Source organism: Ostrinia furnacalis, unplaced genomic scaffold (assembly GCF_004193835.3).
Source record: "Ostrinia furnacalis isolate ACB-3 unplaced genomic scaffold, ASM419383v2 OfSCF6054, whole genome shotgun sequence".
Lineage (NCBI taxonomy): Eukaryota > Metazoa > Arthropoda > Insecta > Lepidoptera > Crambidae > Ostrinia > Ostrinia furnacalis.
This window is the reverse complement of record NW_021136293.1, coordinates 737,848-760,642: the sequence shown is the minus strand read 5'-3', so window position 1 is coordinate 760,642 and position 22,795 is coordinate 737,848. Positions and strand designations below refer to the sequence as shown.

Here is a 22,795-nt window from a genome sequence, read left to right as displayed (position 1 = left end):
CCAAGGCGAGTGAGCTTTACATGTGTGGTGTCCCGCTACTGTTCGTTTTTCAAAAGTGTTGATAGACATTACACTATCCGATATACATGCACATAACGATAGTGACTATCGTTATGTGCATGTACACGTACACACACAAGTAAAGCTCACTCACCTTGGTGAATTGCAACAACTATAATGTGAGTTGCAAGAACTATACCTAGAGATCTCACTCTCGTTCGATTTCGAAGCCCGTGTCCAAAACTTTGATATATTTCGTTTCTTCCTCCTCATGTCGCTGTTCTATCTCACCCTTCTTCTTTATGTCCTCCAGCTCCAAGTCCCTCGATACCGGGAAGCCGGTACCCTTGAAGTTGATGATAGTAGCCTCCTCCGTCTTCTCCTCATCAGTCAAAGGCCCAGAGTTGGTAGTGGCCATGATGACAGCGTAATACTCGTCGCAGAACATCATGGCTAGGTACGGATCTTCGATTTTGATTCGCATCGTGATGACCGGGAATTTGGTGTTGTTGTCAACTGAAATTAAAATTTGAAATTTGAAGATTGGTGATCAAGGTCGCGGGAAGTACCTGGATGTGGGCAGCGAATGACCGGTCATTGTTCGTTGCTTCTGCCTCTGGACTGCATTGAACGGAGAGCAGCTCGAATCGTTGACTGCCAGGACATTTCGGATCGGCTTGACCCCTTGGCGCTGCGTAGAGATGTATCCTCACTGTGCATATTCTATCGCATGTATCACGGGGAGTGCTCCGAAGAATTATCCGGACTTATTCCTGCCGCCACTTTTCGCCACCGATCTACCCGACAGCACTTCCACCCCCATCACTTAGATGGTTGGCAGTCCACAACAGTACGTTTCTCTAGAAACTTCCTGCCCCGTACAACCAAACTGTGGAATGGACTGCCGTCTGCGGTGTTTCCGGACGGATACGACCTGCAAGCTTTCAAGAGGAGAGCGTATCTTTACCTTAAAGGCCGGCAACGCACCTGTAACGCCCCTGGGTCTGCGGGTGTCTATGGGCGACGGTAATCACTTACCATCAGGTGATCCGTCTGCTCGTTTGCCTCCTGTCACATAAAAAAAAGAAAATTGTGGAAATTCTTGGGGAGGCATTTGTCCAGCAGTGGACGTCATTTGGTTATAACGAACGAAGCAACAAAGTATTCACTACAGATAATGGGATTTTAACCGCTGTGGTCTAGTGGTAAGCCTACCTGCTTCAGATGCAGAGGTCTCGGGTTCGATTCCCAGTGGGGGCAGATTTTTCTGTTCGGTTTGGTTGGTGGTAGGGCTTGTTCCAAGTCTGCCTGGCTAGCTACCACCATCTTCCCTAAGTCTGTCGCCATAACAACAATGTTAATAGCATTGTTGTGTTCCGGCAGTTAGAGGTAAGATAGCCAGTTCCTCCGTGGTTGAGGATTCCGGGTGAAGCTCGCTTCCATCTTCGGCCTGATCGTCACTTACCATCAGGTGAGATCTCAGATCATAGAAGGGAAGGTGAGATACAGGCCAAGAGCTTCCTCGTTGTGGATTTTAAAAAAAACTTGCCACCGTTGTGGCTGTCGTGGCTTCAAATTGTGGCGTATCTTTTGTATATTTCTTACTTTTTATTTTCTTCTGTGGTGTACAATATTGTGTGTTCCATCTATCTATCTAGGTACTCACATTTAAAATTTGACGGAATTTTCAGCCTTGGGATTCCGTGGAATAGACCATTCCTGTCTGCAGCTATGAGCAGCAGCTCCATATCCTCCTTAAGCAGGAGCTTCGGGTTTTCCCAGTATACAGTCTTATTTATGTGGGGTCCGTAGGTATGTCTGTACTCTCGAACCAAACTGTGGAATGGACTGCCGTCTGCGGTGTTTCCGGACGGATACGACCTGCAAGCTTTCAAGAGGAGAGCGTATCTTTACCTTAAAGGCCGGCAACGCACCTGTAACGCCCCTGGGTCTGCGGGTGTCTATGGGCGACGGTAATCACTTACCATCAGGTGATCCGTCTGCTCGTTTGCCTCCTGTCACATAAAAAAAAGAAAATTGTGGAAATTCTTGGGGAGGCATTTGTCCAGCAGTGGACGTCATTTGGTTATAACGAACGAAGCAACAAAGTATTCACTACAGATAATGGGATTTTAACCGCTGTGGTCTAGTGGTAAGCCTACCTGCTTCAGATGCAGAGGTCTCGGGTTCGATTCCCAGTGGGGGCAGATTTTTCTGTTCGGTTTGGTTGGTGGTAGGGCTTGTTCCAAGTCTGCCTGGCTAGCTACCACCATCTTCCCTAAGTCTGTCGCCATAACAACAATGTTAATAGCATTGTTGTGTTCCGGCAGTTAGAGGTAAGATAGCCAGTTCCTCCGTGGTTGAGGATTCCGGGTGAAGCTCGCTTCCATCTTCGGCCTGATCGTCACTTACCATCAGGTGAGATCTCAGATCATAGAAGGGAAGGTGAGATACAGGCCAAGAGCTTCCTCGTTGTGGATTTTAAAAAAAACTTGCCACCGTTGTGGCTGTCGTGGCTTCAAATTGTGGCGTATCTTTTGTATATTTCTTACTTTTTATTTTCTTCTGTGGTGTACAATATTGTGTGTTCCATCTATCTATCTAGGTACTCACATTTAAAATTTGACGGAATTTTCAGCCTTGGGATTCCGTGGAATAGACCATTCCTGTCTGCAGCTATGAGCAGCAGCTCCATATCCTCCTTAAGCAGGAGCTTCGGGTTTTCCCAGTATACAGTCTTATTTATGTGGGGTCCGTAGGTATGTCTGTACTCTCGAACCGTCTGGAATATCAGATATCTTTTTAATAGTCTTCCAAAAAGTATGTAAGGTAAAGCTAAAATTAAGTTAAGAAAGGAAATGCAAAAAATATTATTAACCTTGTAGAAATGCAGGCAGGACTAGTGCTTTAATAAATTATCTGAACAAAGCACGACTTTATCAATCTGACCCAAATTGGTAATAGGACTTACACAACGATATTGTTATTGGTTTCGGTGTCTATCTAGCCAATGATGATGAATATTATATTGTGAAAGTATACAGAAGGTATTTTACTCACCTTTTTTGTAGGAAAGGAGAATCGATGAACAACTGAAACCACAAAGTGTCTAGTCGTCCAAACATAGAACGGAATCCAATCGAGGTCCACGATATCTTTCGGATGGAATTTACGAGTTTTTCTCTCAAACTGGTCACATGTCGTCCAGTGGTCATATATCGGTGCTGTGTGAGGGTCCTTCAACAAACTGTAGGTGTGCGCGGAAAAATAGTTCCTTTTACGTACATCATTAGATTGAATTTCCTGGTCTGGTCCGTTCGCAGAATTCTCGTCAAAACGATCTGGCTTTGGAGTCCTTGCTGCTAGAGCTACAGCCGGCCTCGGAGTATTGAAGTTCCTCTCCAGCATGACTTCGAAGTTGAACCACTGCGGTCTGTCGTCGGTTTTATTGGGTGACGTGGTCACGCCTTGTCTAGCAATTTCTTCGGCTTGGTTAAGGTTGAAGCGCAAATATTTGTCTCGAGGGTTGGCGAATTCTATTGGATTATTATTAATTCTGATAATATTTTGCTTTGGTAATTTTTTTAGGTACTTATCTTGCTCATCTCGCGTTGGTATGAAAAGGTCCAGCTCTAACAGGTCTACTGGCTGCTTCAAGCCTGGCACTACATCTCCTATTCCATCTTTGAATATGTGGCCGAAAGGGACAGGCGACGGAAACGGCGCTGGGAACACGTCCAAATTGTCGATGACAGCGTCATCGGAAACCTTGGACTTCTTTTTACCCTCAGTGTAAACAAGGAAGAGCAAAGCAACTTGCAGTCGCATTTTACACAAAGAACGGTAGCGTTGTTATCACTTTGGTTTATATTTGTAACAAGTGCATCGACAGTAGGGGTTCTAAACATTTTGTAAGACATATTTTTACGTTGATTGATCTTTCTCTTTACAATTTAAAAGGACGGGGCAAAACCTTGTTGTACTACTGAAACGTTTGTACGAGTATAATTGATGGGTGGTAAGGCTAGTAATGCCAGTATGTTTTATGGTTTAATGGTGGAACGTCAATGAGATATGGTAAAATCATCATACAATTTAAAAACCGAAGTCATATTTTATAAATTATGTAAATATAAATTTGTTTTCTTTTTTTTGTTGACGATAAGAAATAAAAAGTTCAATGGTTCTAAAATATTCAGGAAATGTTGGCAACCACTTGTTATACGATACGTGTAGTAACAGTTTTTCCGCTATAGCCTATTGTACCGACACCGAGTAGTTTTCTTGAAATGGGAATACTACAATACACATCTACTTTAAAACATTGTTGATTCATGCGAGAACTTTGTTGTAGAACATCTAAATGTTTATTAACTAAATGAAAAATATTTTATACACAACTATATGATTTGGAACCGGTTCTGCTCGCGATCCAGTTCAATCTGGATGTCATCTTCTGCATCGTCGATGTCTTCAAGAGGAGGGAGCGGCGCGGGATCCTCGAAGGACTTGCTCTTCATGAGGTATGAACGCCCGAATGGATTCCAGAAGCCCATCTTTTTTGCTGCTGCCTCCATCTAAGAAGATGAAATAAGGACATTAAACTATTTACAACTTTTTGACAATGAATAATATGCAATGATCAAAACTCACGGGAAACTTTCCAGGGAAACAACCCCATTATTTAGAGCCAAATTACTGGATTACAAGTTTTGGTGGGAAAAAGAAGTTCAATGTGAGGAAACGCAATTTGTTTTCTCCACTAGTCACACGTCATGGTAAAAATTGGTTATTTGATAAGGTTGTACCTACGAGTACCTCACTGTTCTCCCCTATTTTCTCTATCTAAAGTTGGACATTCACAGTCAGTTATTTTTTTATGCATAACAAGGCAGTTATTTGACCACAATCGCACCTGATGTTAAGTGGGATGCAGTCTAGGATGACGTACATCCAAAAACTGACCGCCTGTGTGAAATTTTTAGATGAAATTCATATTACACAGTCAGTTTTTGAATATGTATCCTACGTCAGTTAAACTGGTCAGTTTAAATGAACGTGAATGTTTTTTCTTTAGGTATACGACTCTTTCTAAATGTAACATCTTTGACATCTAATCATTCCCATTTAATTAACAACAATAATGACAGAACTTACGTCTTGTGGCTTCAGTTGGTTCAGGGTCCTAATAGGAGCCAAGGCGTAGGCCTGCTTGTGCTTGCAGTTCATCATGCCCAGGAAACCGTCCACCATCTTCAGAGCGAAGAGCAGGTATGGCGCAGAGCGATCTGTAATTAGTACAAATCGTTTATTGTTCTGTTTAACCAAATACTAGACCAGGGTTTCCCAATTTGTTTTGCCAAGGAACCCTAATTGATTATACTATTCCTAGCGGAACCCCCGTACTGCTCCGCCCGCACGCCCTGCCCCTCCATTGTGCGTAAACAAGTCGGAGCGAGCGAACAACGTCGGTCACGAAACGTGGGATAATATTTTTTACGGAACCCTTGCGGCCTTTCCACGGAACCCCAGGGTTCCGCGGACCTCCATTCGGGAACCGCTGTACTAGACCCTTCCATCGGAAATAAAGTAGCATTTGAGACAGAGTCAATTTCGCGATACCTTCTCGGAGCGAAGTAGCAACTACGGACTAAAAAGAGGTAGATGGTGAAGAATTTTTATTTATTGAATCCAACACTATTATAGTTGCAATTTGCTAAGAGTCGCAGTCTATTTTACAATATTTTACAATACAATACAATTTTTTGGAATTACTTTTTTATTTAAATCTTACGACCTTAGGAAATGCGGTCTCTTCACAGTATACTTATTGCAATTATAGTAGAGAACCTTCTTATCTCGGACACATAGATAATATTGTCATCTATTTAAATTATTATCTAAGCACGGTCTTGCCTACTTCACACTAAAAGCCTAACATTGTCTGATATAACGATACTTGTTGAAAATTCAAAGAATATCAACACTTACATCTGAAAGCCAAAGAAGGTATGAATCTGAACTTCCCCGGGGTCTCTGTCCTGATGAAGAGGCCACTCAGGTCTATGGAAGTCTCCACAAACAGCTCAGACTCCGTCCAGTTGACACGAGGTTCGATCACGTCATTCAACTCTACCCGAAAACGGTCTATTAGCTACAAAGAAAAGTTTGAAGTAATTAATTCTTCTAATTAATGCTTTTACGGGTACCTCTGCACCTATCGAAACCAACTTACCAAAGGTGGAGGCAAAATACTATTTTTTGTATGCTTAACAATGCAGGTAGGTATTTGACCACAATCTCACCTGGCAATCACAATCGCAAAATCGCAACCTGGTGACGAGTAATAGTTAATAAGTGGCCTTGGATAATTGAATGGGATTCATTATTTGGGCAATGCATATATTCAGCATTTGACGTCTTATTTATTTAAATGATATAAGGCTTTCAGCTGGCTTCAAATATCTTGTATCAAATTGCTTCATACTATTAAAATGTTGAGTGTAATCGTAGCTAATCAAGCCAGTATCATGCACTCCTAAAGAATCTCTAATTCTGGAATGTTATAAAAACAGAATAGTCGCGATACTTACCACTTTGCTCGGGATACTGAACCGAATATGGTAACTTCTCTCAAAGTGCATGCTCCAGAAGTAGAATATGATCCAATCAACATCAACTACGCTTATTTTGTCATAGGTAGTGTTTTGGAGGAAGGTGTCACAAGTTGTCCAATTTTCCGTGCTGATATTTTGCTTATGGAGATCGTTTACCATGCCTTCAGATTCTTTTAGAGACAAAATTGATATCAGAATCACTAACAGCATCATTTCTGACTACCTACTGAGAAATCAAAAGATGATCAGCAAGTTTTATCTTTTTCTTAGCTATCATTTACATTTGAGTCTCTTTTATTATAAGAGTTCTACACTGTCTTTGTTATAACTAAGAAACGTTGAAGAAACAGCTCTATTTATAAAGAAATCAAATGTATTTATAAAGAAGTCCAGTTCGATTGCTTGTTTGCATAATTTAAAAATTAAATGTTTATTTTCAAGTTCCCGTGTCAACAAATACCAATGCAACAGTCATCGCTGAATATTGACTACGAATTACGATTAAGATTGAGTCTGATGTAATTAATGCTCTATAATTTTGTAATAAGTCTTAGAGATACTGCTTGTAATAAGGCTTAGCTTATTTTTGTGAGAAAAGTAAATTACATTATTTATTAATTTAATTACTTTAGGTCATGACGATTCTAAAATTGTTTTCTGATAATTATCCCCGATTTTCCGAATGGAGATTTTTAACTTGAATTTTTAATCTCAATTCAGAAAGTATTCTACCTAATGTAATGTGTTTCAACTTCACTTGAGTTGCATGACTTTTAAGGATTCATAAAAACATAAATCCAAAGGAAAACAAAAGACCACCCTTTTCCACTCATATCACATTTATTTCACCAAAAACCGTTCGTCCTTGTTCTTATCGCTGACGCAGGATGGGAAGCCGTCTCCAAGATCTAGATGCGCAGTGGCAGCCAGGATCTCAGAACGGTACGGCGGATGGTCAGAACGCGCTGACAGCGATGACACTCCCATTTGACAGTCCATCATGATCAGGAACTTGCCGTTGCGGACCAGTTTGAGCTGGAATTTGAGGAGCGGCACTGCTGACCTGGTGGGTGATATGTCTGGAAGAGAAGGTAATATGAATTTAAAGGTAACTGTTATATATGCATACATGTATGTACCTAGGTTAGTTGCGCGGCTGCGCCCGCGGTTTACTATGAATAAACGCCAGTGCGTTGACAGCCGTCTATAGTTTTACTCGTGCCCCTCTCGCCTCTCATACTTAACACTGGCGACGTTTCTACCCGCGTTGCAACAAAAAAAAAATGTCGTTCTCAAATTTNATTACAACTAAACAAACAAACAAACAAACAAAGTTTTCCTCTTTATAATATTAATAATAATTAATAATATTAATAATAATAATAATAGTGTAGACTAGGTAAGTATTTAAAATCTTTTTTTGGCAACACGACTATACTTTTATGACATTTTTATCACTATATATACTACACTATAACTATCTTCTTGTGTAAAGCTATCATAAATGCAGTTATTTTTAATCACCTGGATACTAGCTTCATTGAATATTGTCAATTTTTAATGGATTGTTAGTAATGTAAAATCGTTAATCTTTCATATTATCAGTAAACATAATTATCGAGTTGTCAGAAATATTTTAGGGAATTTGCAACGGAATTGGGACACGTCAGTTAAAGAGTCATTTGATTAACTTAATATTTCTTTAACCAGTACGTTAAAGTCATTCAATTTTCCTTTTATATTTTTTACACAGGATAGTGTGTGTAAGATTTTTTAAAATAAAATTAATGATATTAATTTTGCATAATATATTCTGTACCAAAAGAAACTATAACAAAAAATGTACAATTTGTTACAAAAAACCGTACAATATTACGCGAAGGAACAGCACAGTCTGATCGATTTCAATGTAACTTGATTTTGTGCTTGAGTTAACTTTATGATCTGACAAGAAATATAAGAATCCTATAGCGGAATTGAATTTTAATCTCTTCCACGAGGAAGAAAAAATAAGTATCTACTTAAACAACTTACATCTAAACTGCACTTTTTTCTTCCTACATTTTTACTATCACTCTTTTTTTTCTTTTCAACACTTTTCACATTTTTATCCTTCTTAGAAACTACTTTTATTTCTTTCGTCTTTTCTTTTTTAGCCATTTTAAACACGTACACACTAATTAAATAACTAATAATATCTGTGTTGGGTAGCAATGCCCTTTTCTTATCAGGTTATCAGTTGATAAATTGATATCACTGTTACTTAATAAATTAAGGTGTGAGTTAAATCAATAACAACTGAAATCTAAGAATTAAACAAGATTAATAAATATATAAATAATAAATAAATATCCTTGGACATTTTACACTGCGCTTCTAGTCCCAAACTAAGCAAAGCTTGTACTATGGGTGCTAGACAACGGATATAAACATACTTAAATACTTTTTTCTTTTTTTTGTAAATAAATACTTATTATACATAGAAAACACCCAGTCCAATACAAACAAATATGTTCATGCACACAAATGTTTGTACTGTGCGGGAATCGAACCCGCTACCTCCGGAATAGTTGTCCGTTTCGAACCACTACACCAAACGGCCGCATTTTATTATCTGCAGTCTATTTTACGTTTTGATACAGGTTCGATTTCTAAAATGATTCATTTTGTTTTTGTTTGTGCCTCTACCATAGTTTAAAATAACAAAGACGTGTGGATAAAAAATAGAATATGAAAGAATAAAAGTATTTTTTTCATTTATTGATTTTGTTAAACCTTGTTCAACCTTGATCAATAAAGGATTTTGACGTGACCACAGAACGCATCCAGTGTGATCCTTAAGGTTGACAGTTCCTTGACACTCACAATAGTTCCAATAAACGCTGAAAAGTTACACATAACCAAAATGTGGAATTTAGTTTTCTTGGGTAACAAAAAATAGCTTATACCTACTACATACTAACAGAGTTCTGGGGTCTGATTTTTTTAAAGTTTTTTTTTTATATTGCTCTACTTTTGGTGCTCAGTTCACTTACACAAATTGAAAGCTCAGCTTACGTCACACGAACTGTAACAAACATTTAAAATTTCATCCTGTTTAGCACAGCTCATAAAAAGGCTACTCAAATAAAATAATGTTTGCCGAGTAAAAAGTAATATAAATAGCACGAGTAATATCGTGTAACGCAAACTGTTCGTAGTAAACGCTCCCACACATCTTCCATTTGGTACAGACACGCGAGAGGGCGTAGAGTAGTGAGGGTACATAGAGATTTGGGTAGTAAAAATTAATAAAATAAATGTTTAATTTTATAAACATTTTAGTTTTTAAGTGGTGCATCTCCACTTATATTTTAAACGCCGACACTGATTGGTTATTATTGCCTTAAAGTCAAGTTTAGCGTTTAAAATATTATTTTAAGAATTTTAAAAATCGATTATCTTCGATGGGTATGAACAGCAATAAAACTAATTTATTTCTGTAAATAGGCTTAAAAATCACTTTTTAATTAAAAAAATTAATTAATTTTAATTAAAAAAATTAAATGTCTCCGTAGCTCCGTAGGTTAGAGCATAGAGCGGTAAGGGAAAGGTCGCTAAGGTAGCCCAGGAGATTAGCAAGCTGAAGTGACAATGTACAGGGCACATAGTACGTAGAACTGACTGCCGATGGAGAAGTAAGGTTATGCGAGCCACGTGCTATAAAAGTAGTGGCAGGTAAATCGTAGCACGTCCACCAAAAAGAACAGACAACCACATAAAGGTAGCAGGAAGCCACTGGCAGGCCGCTACCAACCGTATCATCTGGAAAACCTATGGTTAAGAAGTAGACATCCTATGGCTGAAAACGATGATGATGATGAGAAGATTGACTACACTCGAGGTGGGTTTCATCATCATACCATTACCATATACCACCAATACTTTGGAAATCTCTCAGATCAGAAACTGACTAATTAATTTAAAGCTCCATATTCTCTGCCACAATCTACTCTGTCTCCCAACCGCATTCAGGAAGAGTCTCGCTTATCTGCTGACTGACAACAAATTCGCGGCGCATTTTACCTGGACTCATATTTTAAAGCCATGAAAATATTCCAGCATTTCACAGTGCAGTGGTATGTAAATTAGGACTATGGAGCCGTTTGGTATACAGATTTCAGAGCAAAACTGTGTGCGAGCTTGAGATAGGAATGTGACAAGAAATAGAAAAATGGAATGGAATGGGAAACGTTAAAAACTGTTAAAAAATATCATCATCTTTTCTTGTATCCCAAGTGTCATGTCGGTTAAAATTATTGTTACCCACAAAGCTGATCTAAATATACCTAATCTATATAAATAAAAGCGTAAGGTCACTGACTGACTGACTGACTGACTTACTCACTCATCACGAAATCTCAGAAACTACAAGTGCTAGGAGTCTCAAATTTTGCATGGGGATTCCTTTTAAAGCGTAAGTGCTCATTAAGACGGGATTTTACAAAATTCAATTCCTAAGGGGGTAAAACGGGATCCACGCGTACGAAGTCGCAGGCGGCCGCTAGTTATGAATAAATTCTTGCGTAGCGACCACGGACGGACGAAGGGCGAAGACGTAGTTTACAGGGGTCCCACTAGGTGTACCGACAATTTGATGAAGGTTTCAGGAGATACTTAGATGCAGGCAGCGCAGGCACTTCGCCACAGCTAGCTAGCTAGCAGTGGACGTTTTTTGGTTGAAACGATTTTTTTTATTACAGCGAGAACGTTGATATCAATACAGGGTGGAATTTTGTTATGTCACCTGGAGAGAAAGTATACTCTTAATACTGTAGACAGAAAATTTTACTGAAAGAAAACATTCCTTTAATTTTGAAAAGAAAGAAGAAGAAAATTCACTACCATACCCTACAATTTTACGGACAATGTATTTAAAATTCAGGGTGTAATTTTTAACAGATTTAGTTGGTTCGATTCCCGGGTGTGGCAAGCAAATTTTTGGAAATCTTTGAATGTAGTTCTATTTCTTTTCAAAAATAAAGGAATGTTTCTTTTTGAGAAAAATTTTCTATATACAATATTAAGAGTAGGTACCTACTTTCCTTCCAGGTGGCATTACAAAATTCCATCCTATATAAATTCATTCAAATGATTTATTGTGCAGGATTGTACCCGTGACCTCTGGGGTCGTCTAGTTGATTAACGTTGTTTACCTTAGTTTAAAATACGATGCTTAGATAAAAAGCTCAAAGCAACTACACTTACAATTCATAATGAAAAACTTGTATTTTCATTTTCTTTAACTTGGCTTTTGTCCGTAAAGAAAATTCTCTCGAGAAGTTGCGGGAACTTCTGTATAATATTTCGCTTTTGCTATTTCTTTCCTACTTTGAGGCATTTGTGAATAAAAATAAAATCTAAGTTTGTCATTTTAAACACGAACTATTTTGTATTTATAACCAGGTCTTATTAGGGCATTTAAAAAAAAACATACAAAACACTCCGATGTGGCGTAAAACTTTATTATTTGTATCAGTCGATTTTTTATTTCATGCTTAAGTTTAACGCCCGTATTCACAAACGATGCTTGCTTAAGTGAAACAGCAAATCGAACGCACAGCGTTGAATATAACTCTGTGATTGGTTCGTGTGTTACCCTGTCTGTGCGTCCACGCGCACTGTGAGACCTTATAGTAATGTTTGTGAATACGGGCGTGAGTAATCCGTCGTTTGGACGCAAACAATTAGGTATTTATTGTCAAGGTACCTTCATTCTTGAACTTTCATGAGCTACCACACAATATCTAAAACCCGCATTGTTGGTAAAGAAAGAGGTTTAAAGCAACAGATTACGAGCAAACCCAGTCGCTTGGAAATCGGAGATAAAAACCTAATGTACTGAACCTAATGGGGACCGAGGTGAAAATGTCCTATATCCACTAAGGCTGAGTTGCACCACCTAAATTTAACGATAACTAAGACGATAACCGGTGCTTTTTGTATGGAGTTTGGCAGATTTTTGACGTTTGTCAAAGTTAAAGTAAGATGGTGCAACCCATCCTAAGTGAGCTATTTGGATGATCTAGAGAGTACTTTTGGTAATGTAGTAACATGCTTTCAGAATTGGATTTAATATTGTCTTTTTTATCCACAGCTAGGAAGGTCTTGGCCATCATCATTTGATGAAAAGTGATGATCAGGTTGAATGTGGAAGCAAGCTTCGCTCAGAATCCTCAATCACAAAGGAACGGGCTATCTTACCACCGCTGCCGAAATACTATAAAGCTGATAATTTTTGTTATGGTGACAGACTTAGGTAAGATGGTACCCAGGGGAACCAGGCCTACCACCAACCAAATCGAGTAGTAAATTTTCCCCCACGGGAATCGAACCCGGGACTTATCTGAAGCAGGAGGTCTTGCCACAAGACCACAGAGGCGGCGATTGGTTAAATTCTAATATTTTGACCAATCACAAGACTTCTGAATTCTCAATTTAGATGTTCATCTTTTGAAATAAAAGCTAAAAAACTCGATTCAGAAACTGGGCTCAAACTTTTTTTTTTTATTAAATTGTGCTAAATACAATGTTCAAATTGCTAAACTCTTGCTTGTAAACTTTATATTATAACTTTATATAATATAGATTACGAACCGTATCATTAGACTTCGTTTCATAAAGGACTTTATTTACGCGTCCTGCTCTGCCGTCCTGAAATCCTGATTAAAAGCGTTTACAGTATAAAATTGCTGCACGATTCAGTTTCAAAACTAGTTTGTGGACTGGCAAACTTTTTACAGCGTTGTTTGCAATGTATAAACCTAGATTTTACGGCCGTGTGCTGGCGGTAGATAGTAATAAGCCGTTAAAGAATATGGCTACACCTCTGGATTTACGTGAAAATTTAAGTTCGTGTTTCATCATAAAGGTGAGTTCCTATACATACAGGGTGTGGTTTTGTAAAACAACCCCCATCTCAGGGGTGGTAGTACACATGAAAGTAATTACAAGAAAAATATAAATGAAATTCTAACTATTACTTTAATAGTAAAAAATCTTGTTCAAATGTCTCCGTGACTGAGTTTCTTGCGCTGCTTCTTCTCACCACTGGGCACTGGCCCATTTATTGTCCCGAAGCAGTGGTAGGGTTAATATTGGGACGTGTAAAAGTGCCTTTTAAAAGCCTATTTGCAAAAATAAATGAATTTTATGAGTTTTTTTCCTAAAACTTTCGAGACGGCACTTTTTACCGCCCGCACTACCCCCGCGTACCCCGCTACACCACTGAGCACATGCGGCCGCCGCCCTGAGAAAGCTGCTCGCACGCGTAATAATACCATTTTCCTGATTTCATGGATTTTTCTATGAAAATTTAAAATATTCTTTTATTTTTTTTGACATCAGTGTCGTGTATACTCCTTCATGGACGCCAGCATACATTTGAGAATTTATAAATTAGCATTAATTTCATTCTTCGGTATCGGTCTCGGACTGGCTGATTTAAGTTTTGAGAAACGCAAGTTCGAACCCTGGATTCTTTGGGCGAACCCATTCCTTATACGAGCTTTTATTTAGCTTAGTTTGAGGGGTTACTTCTCAGGGATATTCTTTCATGGCTTGCTGGCTTGGCTAATATGAATCTTCATCATCACCCGGTCAGGTCTTCCATTGCAGGAGCATTCCATTATCAAAATAATTATTTAGGTGTGCTGATTACTGGTGTCAACGACCTTATTTTTCTTCCATTTTGTGTCAAAACTAAGTAATTATTCTAAACATTGATGCTGGTCGTAAGAGTTCACCTATTAAGATAAGATTCAAGCTGCAAGACATTTTGAGCCTAATGTTTTATGTTCTGTAGGTACTCATCTAAAGTTTACAAAGAAAAATTAAAATAAAAAATATTTTCTAAAACAAGCTTTTAATGCTCGTAAAAAGAAGAAGTTTTTTTTTATGCAGTACAAAGCAGGTATTTGACCGCAATCGTACCTGGTGTTAAGTAAGATAAAGTCTAGGATGGTTCATATCTGCCATGTAAGTGCCTATTCATTTTCGCCTTGAAAAGGCCCGGATTGTAGTGTTCAGGAAAGACAGCAGCAGGTGGCGATTTCGAAATAGTATCTATCTACAAAAACAAATCAATTGCTTCCAATAGAAAATAGTATGAAAATGAGCAAAAGTTTGTTTGTTCCCGTTTCAAATCCCGCGCGTGACTGTATCAGAGTTCGATGTTGGTACAAGAGAGCACATCACACTATACATTTTTATTGCAAACTCGCCTCTATCACGACTGCATAAGAGATATCAGTGTGTAACTTGATGTGCCTGTATAAGAGACAGTATTTTTAAAGTGTTTGTGTTTTGAAGGAACGTGACTGTGGGATAGCAATATTTCTATGGGAAATTGGATACCACGAAGATATAGCTAAGTAGTACAGTGTGTCGGATAGTATGTCAAAAATTGAGCCCGCTTTTTTATTGAGTGGGCTATTTTGGAGCCTCTATGTGCCAGACTTTATTTTAGCATCATTATTTTGATTCAATAGCATCGCAATGAACTGTAAACATAGAGATGCAGCGAAAAAAACACCAAATCGAAATGGTATATGTATACAGAATGTAAGACGCAATAACTTTGGAAAGGTTATTTTCACTCTGTTATACTCTGAAGTTTTATAAGTATGGGTATTGTTACGGAACATAGGTAAAACACAGGCTAATCCCTTCAATGTTAGTTGGTCTTACTTGTTTGCGCTTTCTATAGACTATAATAATAATGAGCAAACAATACATAATAGCACGTGAGCAAACAATACATACTACTTCTCATTTTGTGAATTATATCCCCATGAAATGATCATTGTGATAAATATTCAACTCTTCAGAACATTTCTTTGTAACCACGCCTATTCTTTACATTTGAAACATTGCGTCAACAAAACGACACGTCACTTGAAATGGTTGTTGCAATATAAACACATTACTCCCTCAGGTGCTAAGCCGAGCTCTTACTTAGTCTAGCGCACGTTGCAGGCTGTCATGCAACTGGATGCTCTGGAAGATGAAGCGACAAAGGAAATTAAGGTGAAAATGTATCAAACAGAACTAGTATCTTCTGACTTTATTTCTGGCGAATAAGTGCCTACAGTTTGTTTATCAAGTAGGTATTATGGATGAGTTATTATCATCATCATTTCAGCCACAGGACGTCCACTGCTAAACAAAGGCCTTCTCCAATGATTTCCATAATGACAGTTTGGTAGCGGCCTGTATCTAGCGCTTTCCTGCTACCTTTATGAGGTCCACCTTGGTAGTAGTACCTAACAAATGTACGTAGAAAAATAATAAGTCATCAACATCATCATTTCAGGCCCAACTTTGTGGGATCTTTCCCAACATTCTTCATCCGTATTTTTCATCTTGTTACATGGTGTCCAAAAAGTTACAACACAACCTTAATCAAAGTAAAAAAGACGTGTTGACGCTGACTGTACCTATTCGTTCGTTTCAGTCAAAAGACGTCCACTGGAAAAAATCTTCAAAAATCAGTCCTGCGCTGGCCGCATCCAGGTGCTTCCCGCGACCTTTACCAGATCGTCAACCCGCCTCACGCCTTTTGGTGGTCGTTTTTCACTCGACCACTTTTCTGTCCTAACGGTCTTCTAGGTCATTAGTATCATCATTTCAGCCATAGGACGTCCACTGCTTAAGTTATGAAAGAAAGAAAATAACTTTATTTTGGCAACACACTCAGGTAACAAAGACACACAAAAAAAATGAACAAAGTTGCCAAAAAAGGTCACCCGCTCAGTATAAGACAGTGTAACTGCCAAGACACTGATTTTCAGTGTGGTGATGGTTTTCATTTTTTTTTCTTTTTTTTTAAACAACAAAAAATGAAAACCATATTCAATAAGATATCAATTATAAATAATAAAATAGGCCTCCACCAATGATTTCCACATCGCCCGGTTGGTAGCGGCTGCATCCAGCGCCTTCCTGCTACCTTTATGAGGTAGTCGTCCTACCTTATGTGTGTATTTTATGTCATAGCGATTCATAATTCTCAGTCTAAGCACTATGGCCTGTATTTCACAGTCAAAATAATACATTCAGCTGCCTCCTAACAGGCGGCGTGAGTGACAGCGCAACGCAGGCACACCAGGGATGGTAAGTTCCCGAGAGAGAGAGTGATGTGTGATGTGTCGATGTGAAATTATCGATATTTTGTAACACTTAAAAATAATACAGCTTTCATCGTACCGTTAGAATTTTGTAGTTCTTGTTATTGTCAGTAGAGTAAAGTGTGTACAATAAAGATCTATCGATCTACTTCTCCGAATCGTGCAAAAGATAATGTGACATAATGGTAGATTACTGTTGCTTGTATGACACACGTTTGTAGTCTTTAGACGTAATAATTAGGTAATCTGAGCTAGAAAATAGAAATCATACTCTACCTTGTCTCTGAAGGTTGATACTATGGTTTATACTACTATTCTCATCTTTCTCAGAAGTGTTATGTGTGTATCATTGTAAATGGAGAGCGGGGTTTTCTAACACAAGTATCTACTTATACTTAAAAGAAAACCCCAATCGAAACCCTGTTTAAATTCAAACCTCATTCTGAATAAACAATTTTGTTTGTTTTTAAGTTAGATTGCTGGATAGGACATATAAATAAGAAAATCTCTTTGTGTATTTGTTCCCAGTTTATTTAGGAAGTTGCAGTCTTGAGTTAACTTGGTTATAGACAAGAAATAAGATGCGTAGGTGTGCGTAACAGTCTGTATGAGACATGTCAGATGCCTATGGATGCTATACCAGACTTGTGACTTTTGTTTTACAAAGGTTATAGAATATTTTCTTTAGCATCGATATCGACATGCTCATCAGATCTCTATGGACGTCCTTGGTATTGGAGAATGGCTTTAGTTGCAAAAGCAATTTGGATTATATTCGAACGCTCGTGTTTTGTGGTTGCGTAACTGCTACACCTAGTAATACATAAAAGTTTTGAATACATTGTAAATGTAGGTTTTGTGTAATTTTTATGACTGCCAAAAAGTTCTAGATAAATGAGTATACCAACCATAAATGATGCAAAATCAAGTAATATTCTGAAACTACACGAACATAATAATATAGAGTTTAACTTTAAGAAACAAATTGCTTCAAGTGATTGTTTCTAAGTAATAAATTAATTAACATGCATAAAAACTTTAGAGGAAATCCAAATACGAAAGTTATATGCAAGGTTGAATTGTGTTAACATAAACATTTTAGAGCGTCATAATTATATCCAAATTCAAACTAGCTGAAAAAATGCAGTTGGAAACCAGGTAGGTATGTACTATCGGCAACAGTGCTAACTGCCTATTGCCGGTCATGTCGTCTCGTTCTATCGCAAAGAACCACTTTTGATGAGAGTAAGAGCAAAAACGGAAATGGATAGTTAACATTGTGGCCGTGTGTACGTTCCTTAAATTTAACACAATTTTACGTCCAAAATCACACCAAAAAAGTCCAATCCGCTTCACACTTGTTCCAATTCACTCCGAACTTAGGCATAGATTTACACAATACGCTTCCTGACGTTGACACGGAGCGCCTATCCCAGATATGACCTAGATCCCTGATTTTGAAGCGTGAAATATTAGTGGGATGAACAGTAAATGATGGAATAGTCCAGTTTATGAGTAGATAATAGGTTTCGACTTATCGTTTCTCTCTCTCTCTCGTTTTAGCCAAAGACGTCCACTGCTGGACAAAAGCCTCCCACAATGATTTCCATAACGACCGGTCCAGCGCTGCTGTGCCGTATCCAGGTTCTACCCGCGACCTTCACCAGATCGTCGGTCCACCTAGTGGGGGGCCTGCCCACATTACATCTTCCGGTCCGTATGGTTAAGAGTAATTCGACAGAAATACAAATAATGCCAAGTAAGTTTATTAATCAATTTACATTTTCTGTATGTACCAGAGTTAATCTCAAAGCTTACAGATGACATTCAGGATTGTACTAAAGATAAAAAGGATTAAAATATACTGATGCAGAATGCAATATACTATAGCAAAACTATTACATATTTTCATGATACCGAATGTCGTCTATACTGTACAATAAACACAGATATATAACTGAAATAAAAATCTGGGCTAATCGAGTGAGTACGTTTAGGTAATCCGCACCAATGTGCTTTGGCAACTTGTGAAAAAACACAGAATACCTACTCTTGACACAAAAAAAATATAATTACGCGTGAGCGATAAGGATGGGTAGGCAGCTTGGGGTCATTGGACGAAATTCTATGTGCTCGGCGATCAGACTATAGTGAGTAACATTTTTTATTTGACTTTGACTAGATACCGACGTGACACAGTAGCTTCTTATAGCAGTCAGTCCTATCGCATCGGTATATTACCGAAACGATGCTCAACTTTGAGACAAGCTAAATTACACCATTTGTTGACGACATAGCTCGTAGAGCTGACGGCCGCTGGGGCAGGAAAGTTCTTGAGTGGCAACCACGAGCCGGAAGACGTAGCGTGGGCAGGCCTCCCACTAGGTGGACCGACGATCTGGTGAAGGTCTCGGGAGGTGCCTGCCTAGATGCGAGCGGCGCAGGATCGGTCTTCCTGGAAATCCTTGGGGGAGGCCTTTGTCCAGCAGTGGACTTCTCTCGGCTGAAACGACGATGACGACATTGAGTAGACATTTTTTTAAATACCTTTGCGAAGAAAACTTTCTGAGTACATAAAGGACATCATCCATTTTGGTCCAAAATCAAAAGTGCCGGCCAAAAAATAAAAGTGCTGTATTCTGATAGAATACGTCCGCCTTAGCATTTATTACTATGGCACCAAAGCTGTAGCACTACTGTGCATCGTAGTATTTGAGCTCTAAAAATACAGTGTGAGTCACGTTAAAGTGTACATATGAAAACAGATGAAACTAGACCTATTTTTATCGACAAAAAAGAGGTCAAAAAATTTTTGAGATTTTTTTTAAATTTTTTACAGAATTTTTTTTCTTCCAATTACTTATTGTGAAGAAAACGTAATAACTTTTAAACTAAGCGGTATATCCTGATAAAATAAAAACAATAATAATGCCAAATAACAGGCGATACTAAAAGAATACATAAAATACACAAAAAAGGTCAACAAATAATAAAAAATGATACTTTTTGAAAAAAATCTGCTTAAAAATTCGTGTTTTTTTGGTTATTTGATAAATTTCTCCAAAAAATGCCCGTATAACCGGTGGTTTTTATTACTTTGTATTATTTTCTATTGTATTACCTTTATAAAACCAAAAATCGCATGTCTCTATCCCTATCACAACGTTTGCAATGATCGTTTGAACTAAGTCTCTCCGGGCGCGCCATTCAACGCTTCGTTGACAACGAAACTGAAAATGGCTCTAGATTTGTAATTTTAATAAAGACAAGTTAGATTTCAAATAAAAACAATAGATTTCGAAGTAAAATAAGCATTTTAGTTAAAATTAAAATTGTCTCTACCTGTAGCGGAGAATAATGTTGTGGTAGGCCTTTGTTCAAACGATCATAGCAAATGTTGTGATAGGGATAGAGACATGCGATTTTTGGTTTTACGAAGGTAATACGATAGAGAATAATACAAAATAATAAAAACCACCGGTCATAAGGGCATTTTTTGATGAAATTTATCAAATAACCAAAAAAACACGAATTTTAAAGCAGATTTTTTTCAAGAAGTATAATTTTTTTTTATTTGTTGGCCTTTTTTGTGTATTTTATGTATTTTTTTAGTATCGCCTGCTATTTAGCATTATTACTGTTTTTATTTTATGAGGATATACCGCTTAGTTTAAAAGTTATTACGTTTTCTTTACAATAAGTAATTGGAAGAAAAAAAATTCTATAAAAAAATTAAATAAAAATCTCAAAATTTTTTTGACCTCTTTTTTGTCGATAATAATAGGTCTAGTTTCATCTATTTTCATATGTACACTTTAACGTGACTCACACTGTATATGAAACGACTGACTTTGATCTCAAATACTACGATGTACAGTGGTGCTACAGCTTTGGTGTCATAGTAACAAATACTAAGGCGGACGTATTCTGTCAGAATACAGCACTTTTTTTTTATTGGCCGACATTTTTGATTTTGAACAAAAAATGTATGAATCGTCGATGAATTTTAGATCTCAAATACTCGACGCACAGTGGTGCTACAGCTTTGGTGCCATAGTAACAAATGCTAAGGCCGACGTATTCTGTCAGAAGACAGCACTTTTTGTTATTGGCTGACACTTTTGATTTTGAACAAAAAATGTATGAATCGTCGATGAATTTTAGATCTCAAATACTCGACGCATAGTGGTGCTACAGCTTTGGTGCCATAATAACAAATGCTAAGGCGGACGTATTCTGTCAGAACACAGCACTTTTTTTTTTATTGGCCGACACTTTTGATTTTGGACCAAAAATATATGAAACGTGGATGATGTCCTTTATTTTTATGTGGTGTCACTGTAAGTCGTATTGGTTTGCCGATTGCCGTAGCCTATAGGCACAGTCTGTGTTCCGTTAGTGGGTTACGTAATAAGCCGTATTCCGAACAGCGTCTCTGGAGAAATCATACACGCTACTGTGGCTGCAGCCTACATCGATGGGATAGTGCATTAGTGCTATTATACTACCTTACTTCATGAAGAGGGCTACCACTTTAAGCGGTGAATGTAATCAATGTAAAAAAAGTATTAGTTGCAAGAACACCATCATCATCATTTCAGCCCTGCTGATCATAGGCTTCCCCTAATGATTTCCATATTTACTGGCTGATAACGGCTTTATCAGGTCGTCGGTACACCTTATGGATGGACGTCCACTGCGTTTTCCGGTACGTGGGCTCCACAGAACCTTGCTGCCCCATCAGCCGTCAGTTCTGGATGCTATGCACATGGCATTGCGACTTCAGAACATAATTATTATGACTAAATACCTAATTGGGTGATGTTGCATAAAAAATAATTTTATTTAATAATCAATACTAATATAAAAATAATGTAAAAGTATGTCTATCTGTCACCGATCCACAGTTAAACCACTGAACGTCTGGAGATGTAGACTTAAACGAACTTAAAAACGAGAAATATTATTCAAACTATTTTGATGCGTACGAAGTCGCGGGAACAGCTAGTTTATAATAAAAAGGCTAAGCTTTCCAAAATATTTTTTCTTTTCTCTATTTACCAGCCCTACACCAAATCGGCACAAGTGCGATACGTAGTCACGCGCGCGACCTGGGACTCGAACCGGGACCCGCACAGTTTGTTCACAATCTCGGTAGAGCGCGCGATAAATCCAATTTGTACGGGAAATCTTGGATGGACAGGTACGGACTTGGTACTAGTTTTTATTTAGTTAAAAAAATACACACTGTCGAACATAGAATAGAACCTCATCTGTTTTTTGAAGTGGGCAAAAACGGTACATATTTTATATTGAAAATATAAGGTTAAATACTAACTATATCTAGAAAGAATGAAAAAAAAAGTCAAAAATCTGTCAAGCTCCGTACTAAAACACGGTTTATCGTTATAGTTACAGTTAAATTAATCTGGTACAACTCAGCCTAAGTATTCATGATAGTTTATCTACTTAAATAATGTGAATTTTCTTGGTACTACATTCTGGTATCATGTATGTTTAATGAAATAAAGGAGTGTTACATAACATATTTTAGTAAATAAATAAGTAAATACTAATCAATATTGACTTATTGATTACCTACTTAAAATTGAGCTTGTCAAGGTACATGCTACGGCCCTGTACTTGAGAGGTTTGTATTTCATAGCCGCATTTATTTGCGATCTACAAAAGCAATATTGTCTTAGCGATTATTTCAAAAGCTCTACACGGTAAGAGGAAATTGGGTGATCTTGAAACAATACCTTTCACACTTGTTAAATCATCTAAAGAAGAATGAAGCTGAAGAGTTTGTTTGTTTGAACGCGAAAATCTCAGGAACTGCTGGTCCGTTTTGAAAATGTATTATTGTGTTGGATAGCCCATTTATCGAGGAAGATTTTAGGCTATATAACATCACCAAACAGCTAATAGGGGCGGAGCAGTAAAAAATATGTTGCAAGAACGGGAAATATACTTACTCACTATTAAAATTTTAGCAAATAGACTCGCTTC

The 22,795-nt window shown here is 37.8% G+C and overlaps 3 protein-coding genes across 3 annotated transcripts in view; all 3 read right to left on the bottom strand.

Moving 5' to 3' along the window:
- Positions 1 to 208: 208 nt before the first annotated feature.
- On the bottom strand, positions 209 to 3,828 carry LOC114361900 (uncharacterized). Its single transcript, XM_028317116.1, has 3 exons — positions 3,061 to 3,828; positions 2,614 to 2,782; positions 209 to 516 (listed from the first exon to the last, which is right to left on the bottom strand). Exons 1-3 carry the CDS (start codon positions 3,826 to 3,828, stop codon positions 209 to 211), a joined length of 1,245 nt encoding a protein of 414 aa, XP_028172917.1.
- A 572-nt stretch (positions 3,829 to 4,400) lies between these two features.
- On the bottom strand, positions 4,401 to 6,830 carry LOC114361899 (uncharacterized). Its single transcript, XM_028317115.1, has 4 exons — positions 6,594 to 6,830; positions 5,992 to 6,154; positions 5,158 to 5,288; positions 4,401 to 4,577 (listed from the first exon to the last, which is right to left on the bottom strand). Exons 1-4 carry the CDS (start codon positions 6,828 to 6,830, stop codon positions 4,401 to 4,403), a joined length of 708 nt encoding a protein of 235 aa, XP_028172916.1.
- A 615-nt stretch (positions 6,831 to 7,445) lies between these two features.
- LOC114361898 (uncharacterized) overlaps positions 7,446 to 22,795 on the bottom strand; it is a 39,415-nt gene continuing 24,065 nt past the window's right edge. The window contains exon 3 of the mRNA XM_028317114.1: positions 7,446 to 7,696. Coding sequence (XP_028172915.1) covers positions 7,458 to 7,696 — 239 coding nt within the window. The 3' untranslated portion in view covers positions 7,446 to 7,457. The remainder of the gene's footprint in view (positions 7,697 to 22,795) is intronic.